The 7664-nt window shown below is 34.7% G+C and overlaps 1 protein-coding gene across 1 annotated transcript; it reads left to right on the forward strand.

The window, feature by feature from the left end:
• The first annotated feature begins 1120 nt into the window (after positions 1–1120).
• On the forward strand, positions 1121–3726 carry LOC132752374 (zinc finger MYM-type protein 1-like). The gene is made up of 2 exons (XM_060742692.1): positions 1121–2659; positions 3582–3726. The coding sequence occupies exons 1-2, from the start codon at positions 1436–1438 to the stop codon at positions 3723–3725; spliced, it is 1368 nt and encodes a 455-aa protein (XP_060598675.1). The 5' UTR covers positions 1121–1435; the 3' UTR covers position 3726.
• The last annotated feature ends 3938 nt before the right edge of the window (positions 3727–7664 follow it).

The following is a 7664-nucleotide window of genomic DNA, read 5'->3' on the forward strand; positions in this document are numbered from 1 at the left end:
CAAGATAAATTTGGAGCAAAAAGAGATGGATATGCTACAAAAACAAGTTGAAGAGCTTAGGAGCCAAAATGAAGACCGTGAAATCACAATTGCAAGGTTGAAAAAAGAGAGGTTAGAAAAGGAAAATATTTCAAAAGTAATTGCAGCAAATCAGATTGATGCAGAAGGAATTAGAAAACGATAAAATGATTCTACAGAAGAAAAATGAAATGAAGAGATTAACCTTGAATTTGAAAGACTTTAAAAAAAAAATGGCTTATAAAGGTAAATAAAATTCATATTTATTGTTAAGGTCATATTTTCCATTTTTAGAAATAGCAAACTTGAGATAAATATAATCTAAATAATGGTTTTAGAGCAAGTTACATGCTTATCACCTGAAGAAAAAAGTGCTGAATCTGAAATTATTATCATCAAAGTAGAAATATGTAAACAAAGCAGTATTTTGACTTGCACTTACAAATACTAAATAACTTAAACTGTAGCAACATAGGCAAATAGTAGTTAAGGTAAATGGCCAATGAGTAAAAATAAAAATGTTTTTTATTAATTTTCAGGTAACCTTACTTCGTGTAAATTTAAGATAAGTATAAAAGTACATACTATGTTTGTCACGTTATGGTTGAATTTAGTTCTTTTATTTGGATTGGATAGATAGGGATACAATTGCAATGATTATCTAAATATATTGGGTAATGGCATGCTATTATTTTAATGCTAAATGTATAACCTTTCAAGAAGTTCACCTTTATCGTGAAATTACATTGGTATCCGTATGAAATGTTTACATCGGAAATGCGCGGTAGTTTTAAGGCGGCATTTTTTCAAAATGTCAACTGTTTTATGTGATCCTCCTTATCGTGATGTTTTCACAGTGTCTGGTAGACTAGCTGACTTAGATGAAAATGACAAACTGTCGTTGCTTTCAAAACCTTGGACTGATGCTCATAAATATAAGTTCCCGTCCAGCTCAGTTGTCTTTATGTGAAATCTGGTAGAATACAAATTTATAAATCTAGTAGAAAATGGAAAAAATGAAGTACAATGTAATTAACATGTATTAGGGCCTATATTACAACTATTAGGATTAAACTGAATATCAGAATTCTTAAATAAAAAAAAACAAAAACAAAAAAATGTGACCCGCACGCAATAAAACGCTGTTAGTCGATTTCCAAAGTATACTTCGAGCAAAAGAAAGCGCATCACAACAAACAAGTGTGCTTTAATTTTGATATGTCTATATATACGAAAGTGCGCATTTGTTCTATCTTTTTTCTATTTGGTTAAACGTGATTTTTGGTTATACGTGAAGAAAGTTAAAGCTTGTAATATATATTTTCCCCCCGTTTGTTTTAGATTTATCGGTGGTAAATTACGACGTTTCAACGAGAACTGGTTGAAATCTCATCATTGGCTGGTTTACTCGGTTTCCATGGACTCAGTCATGTGCGCTCCATGCCTGATCTTCAGTAACGGGAAGTCAAGGACTTTATCATCAACTCCATTTAATGACTGGAAAAACATATCAACAGCGTTGGCCCGCCATTGCGTAGATGAAGTTCACAAGAATAACATCGTCATGGCAGATAATTTTGTTGATATTCTAAATGGAAAGAAGGAATCTATAATATGCAAGTTGTCATCTACAGCGAAGGAGACAGTGCAGCATTATAGGCACATACTAGCCAAGATTATTCAAGTTGTGCTATTGCTAGGGAAACAAAACATACCTTTAAGGGGTCATACTGAAGAACGGAGTAATTTTATGGCAGTGTTGCAGTCTCATGCACAAACTGGCCCTCTACTGGCAAACCACCTTCAGAATGGAAAAGATAACGCACGATACACGTCCCCCGAGATTCAGAATGAGCTGATAAGCCTCTGTGCTGATCAAGTAAGGCAGCAGATAATTTCTGAATGCAGAAAATCTGATTTTTTTGCCGTGATGGCTGACGAAGCTACTGACTGTTCAACAAAGGAACAGTTATCGATATGCGTGCGTTTTGTTGTTCATAACGGTGAACAGTATCAACTCTTTGAAAAGTTTATCGGTTTTGTCACCTGCAGTTCTATTAAAGGTGTACACCTGGCAAACGAAATTTTAGACCACTTGCAAGGCTGTGGACTTGACATTTTAAAGTTACGTGGTCAGTGTTATGACGGAGCAGGAAATATGGCCGGAAAGTACAACGGTGTTCAAGCGTTAGTGCGTGAGCGCGTACCCCTTGCTAGTTACGTGCACTGTAAATCACACTGCCTTAACTTGTCAGTAGTACACACATGCAAGCTTCAATGTGTTAGAACTATGATGAAAACAGTGCAAGACATCGGGTTTGCATTTTCTTACTCAGGGAAGCGTTTGGAGGCTTTTGTTACAGAGTTGTCCGAAGACCCCGTCACACGTGCTCAATTAGAAGGTCGACAGAAGCTCAAGACCCTCTGTGAAACGAGATGGATGAGCCGTGCAGATGCATTAACAACTTTCAAACAGGCATTTCCAGTTGTCGTTCACGCCCTGGAATCTCTTGAGGCTGACAATGACGATAAGGCTGGGGAGCACGTGCGTGCTATACTGCGATTTGATTTCATCATTACTCTTGTTACCTGCGAACACGTCCTCAATATCCTTGTTGGACTGACTGGAATACTTCAAGAGGTACTGTATATTAATGTGTTCGTTATATTATCGTTAGTAAATTAAAGGCCCATATAAACTATGATTATTTCTACAATGATATTTATATTTTGTATTCCTGAAAGGTTTATCATTTACGACGATATTTTGCTCTTCCTGCCTTTCTAAACTTAGTACATTTACAGTGATTAAGTGTTTTGTGTGGGAGTCAAAATACTTCGTTGTATACATTTTGCTACTTTTATGACAAACTATTTAACATAATGTGATGCTTTCTAAAGGTAATAAGTGTCTAACATCTTCTGAAATTATTACATAAAATAGCATAGAACTCATGTTTTCCCTTCTTAAGAAAAAAAAACAACATTTATTTGTTCTGAGGCATAATGTGCCTTTAAATAATTAACATATAGAAAATAAAAAGCTCCTACATTGATTGTACTGGTATTGAAACCCGTTTGACATCTCTGTCTTTATCTTATATTGTCATTTATCATCATTTATAATATTTTAAAAACTTATTACTGGTAAACATAATCATAATTGGTATGGTAACTTTAAAAACAGCTTTACAAGAAGACAGCATATGTAGCTTCTTGATATAACTTAATGGATTTTATCACATACCCGTATCGCTTTTGCGACTCCATAATCATGATAATGGAATCATATTGCCGTGCAAATGGTTGTTTTTCACTTTAAACACTGAGTCTTTTTTGTTTTGTTTTGTTTTTTGTTTGTGATAATTAGAATATTAAATTCTTGTAAGTTCATTTAGAGGCTTGCAAAATATTATTTTATTGAGCACGTTCAATAAATTCAGTAGTACTCATACACTCAATCAATATCCTTTAATTCTGACTTATTAGATCTCATACATTTCCAAGATCGTCAAGTGAATATCACAATTGTCATGCGTAGGATTATTCATTTTTCCTTACAGGTGAGCATGGATTTGTTAGAGGCTGTACGTGAAGCCGGTGTTGTGGTAGACATTCTACGTGCAGAACGACAGGACGATGCGGTGTTTGATGCAATTTACCAGACAGCCGTGGACATAGCTGCTGAATTGCAGGTAAAATATTAGAAAATCCTTATTTATTTTTTAATGGTTTATAAAAATGGTAAAACGATTTAACCACTATTATAATAAATGCCTATAAAAATGAGATCTTCAAATTTTTAAGACCGATCAAATCCCCCGATATAACAGTGCATTTGTTTTATGGCCAATTAGTAATAAATATAGTGCTTACTAAGCCTTATAACCTTATTATAGTATAAGTTAACTAGTTGACCTTTGACAGAAGCAGCACGTGTATTACGAACATCACTATGATAAAAACCACAATATATTTTAACTTCAAGGGGATATTTTATATGGTACATGTATACGAACGCAGTTACCACATACATCGAAAATAGTACAATCAAATTATTTTCACAATTATTGTTTGTGTTTGTACAGATTGATGCAAGTGTACCGCGTCAAGCCGCCAGACAGCGCCATAGAGCCAATTATCAGATTGGGGATCCAAAGGAATACTGGCGAGTATCTTTATTCAACGTTTTCGTTGACCATCTTGCCGAGGAAATTAGTACCCGGGTGATGAGCAATCATGATCGTTTTTGTGCACAAATGCTCATGCCCTCAGGAACCTGAATGATGGACATGTAGATTCTTTTTTCACAAGCTACAGCCAGGATATGAATATATCGAAAGACGTGTTTCAGAGTGAAATTCGACGCTGGAGGGCGCGGTGGAGTCAAGATGACGGCAGACCAAGGCCATCAACTCTTCTGTCTCTACTTGACAGCACTCCTAAGGCCGCATATCCTGGTATTCACAAAGCGTTGTCAGTATTGCTAACAATGCCGGCTACGTCTGCGTCTTGTGAACGCTCATTCAGTTCTATGCGCCGTATCAAATCTTACTTGAGAAGCACGATGACGGGTGACAGATTGTCCCATCTCGGCATTCTTCATATCCACAGAGAAATTGATGTTGACGTTGATGTTGTAATCAACAAGTTTGCTTCTGTTAAATGCAGAAAAATGGACCTTATCTAAGATGCACCGATGACCAATGGTAGGATAGTACGTCATCCCGCACCTACAAAATACTACCAATCGAATTGTTATCTCGTCGACTCGAAGACAAAATTTTGTTTAGGAGTCCGAGTGGGAGCATTTAGAAAAAAAACTTTATCCGTTTTCAGTAACTAGGCAATTATATCAATTACTATAAATAAAAACTCTACATTTCTTATTATTTTCTAACGATTTCTTGGAATAAAAACATATTTTATCTTCGACTCGACGGGATATTTACACAAAAATGCCCGATTGAGAGCATTTTACAGGTGCGCGCTGACGTAGCATTCTACCATTAATGGCTTATGCATGATTTACCATGCTCGGTAAAGTTTGAATACTATCAAATTCATATTTTAGAAGTATTGTTTTGATAATTGTCCTTGGAAATAGATCTTCTTTGGAACATACATTTTGCTCCTTTTAATCTCAACCTGTTTCTGGCTTTGGGGGGCTTCGATTTATTTCCCGAAAATATACCCGTAAATTTCCGAAAAAAAACCAACCAATCAGATGACGGTTGTTTATATTCGTCAAGATGGCGTTGTTTTATAGAAATTTCAACGGGGAAATATTTTGAAGCCGCAGGTGAGTTTATATCACATTGTCATTATAGGTTATTGGTATATTTTGATAACTTTTATGTATGTTTAATTGCCCAGCATGATAAATGCTTGTGATATTATCTCTAACGATTGCAACAGTCGTGTAACTTTGTGTTTCCTGCGTAGCCACGATGGATGTCGACCTCGCGAAAATGAACAGTTTTTTGTTACTTTGACGGCCAGTACTCGTTAAGTATTAGAGTTATAAGAAAAGTTTTACATTGGTTCGATAGATAAATCATTCGACTACAAATTGCATAATTCCTTTTTATTTATGCTGTATCGTGTAAAAAACTGCGAGGCAAAAACCCAGATTGGGCATAGACACCTTCTTATGGGTGTTGTTACCCTTGTCTATATATTAGTATATAGAGTAATGGGAATGGACTTAGAAATCATTTCTGACTGAGGATAAATGTTTTCTACCATCAAATACATATTTTGTGAACATTCAATGAGCCGTACCCCTTTGATACATGTAGAATTTTTCTTAAAATACAGGCACATAGGACTTAGTGCCACTCGTGGAGGATAAAACCATTTAAAAGAAGTATGTAAAATCCAGTCGTTGCATGTGTGTTCGACCCGTTTAATCTCTTTGTTGATGTAGTATTTCAAGCGTAAATACCAGGCTACAATGTACATGTCATGACGGTCTCATCTTTCGGACCTGGGTGATTTCTGACTTTCTGGCTTTACTGTGGTAATTTACGTGTAAATAAGGATCTGTTCATAGACAGTTTTGATAGAAAAATATATATTGCATTGATTCCATGCGAAAATCCGACGATATTACCTGCAGTGGAAAATTTTGACACCGAGAACGAACATACCCATAATTTTCGTACTCGGATCTATCTTGTCAGTGATTTTTTTTTTTTTTTTTTTTTTTAGTATATTGATATTTTATTGCATAAATAACAAGGTTAAACACATTTTATGTCTAATCAATGCCACTAGCACCTTTGTTTTTGAAAGGAAAATTTCCACCAACCCATAGTATCTGGCTTTCCAATTTCGAAAAAGTCATTTGGCTATCCAATTTCGAAAAAGTCAATACTGCTTTGATATGTAAAGATACATTAAAACAAAGTCTGTTATTTTCTATCTTTCATTAATTTTGTTTTTGCTTCTAATATTTAAAAATTTGAAAAGCTGTTTCGATATGTCCTGTGCCACACTTCAAAAGGAATAAACAGTAACATTAAAATGAAAATAACGCTGAAGTTACACATTTCAGCTTGACTGGAAAATTGACTTAAGTGTTACAATTTATTAAACCAGTTCAAGTTCAGACAGTAATTAGAAGCAAATGAGACCCTAGTCCCACTGAAAAGCAAGTGCACTTGAGTATAAAGTATATCCACAGGTCATATGTACATAGCTATTCTGGAGACCTGAAAAGCTTTTTCAGTATATTTTTCATCCCTTTTCCATACTGAAACAAATTTTTAGCCAGACTTGGAGTCTGACTCTGTACTGTGCATCATTTTGTTTCATACCGTCACAATGTATCCCATTTCCCATGTGTTATTGAGATCTAGTCTTTGCTTTTTTCAGATGGGCCATGGATACTATTAGACGACACTTTGAATGACATCTACGAAATGCCAATTCATCAAAAAGCTTGACCATTGTCTTTTATATGTTGACATACATGTATCTGATAGAAAATAAACAGTATTTGATTGACAAGGGTGTAATTTTACAAATAGAAGTGTTTGAACTTTTTATGTGAACCAGTGTATCAAAAGTGCAATTCAAAATTATAGATATTGTTAAATTGTACCATAGTGTCAAAATATACACTTTGTAATACTGTAAGAGCTTCAATATGTCAGCACTACATTTGTTAATTCAATGAAATGTGCAGTATTAAATGCATGAATATCAAATAGTGAAAAACAGAATAAGTTTAGATTTTTAACTAAAACTTTGAAAGCCAGATCACAGCATGTCATTTTAGCTCTTTTATTATGCTTATGTCCTACCATGCAACCAATGTTGACTCAGATCAGCAGAATTGCAACCATGCAAGCTGACGAGAATCTGCACTGTTTGCTGTTCAGGTTAGAGTCAAACTTTAAAGTAGTGCCTGTAGCAAACAAACATCAAAATTAACACATGTTTGGGTATATTGTCTTTATTCAATATTGAAATAACATTAAATGGCATTAAAGCTATGCAGATTTTAATCAGAATTATTGTTTATATGATGAAATATGATAATACAAAGTCAGGCAATGTCAGTAGTGTAGGAAAGACTGCCATCTGCAAGAAAACACTCTGAACTAACGTCAGATTTTGAAAAAAAAATAAAAAAAAAT

Source organism: Ruditapes philippinarum, unplaced genomic scaffold, assembly GCF_026571515.1.
Source record: "Ruditapes philippinarum isolate M1 unplaced genomic scaffold, ASM2657151v2 ctg239_1_1_1_1, whole genome shotgun sequence".
Lineage (NCBI taxonomy): Eukaryota > Metazoa > Mollusca > Bivalvia > Venerida > Veneridae > Ruditapes > Ruditapes philippinarum.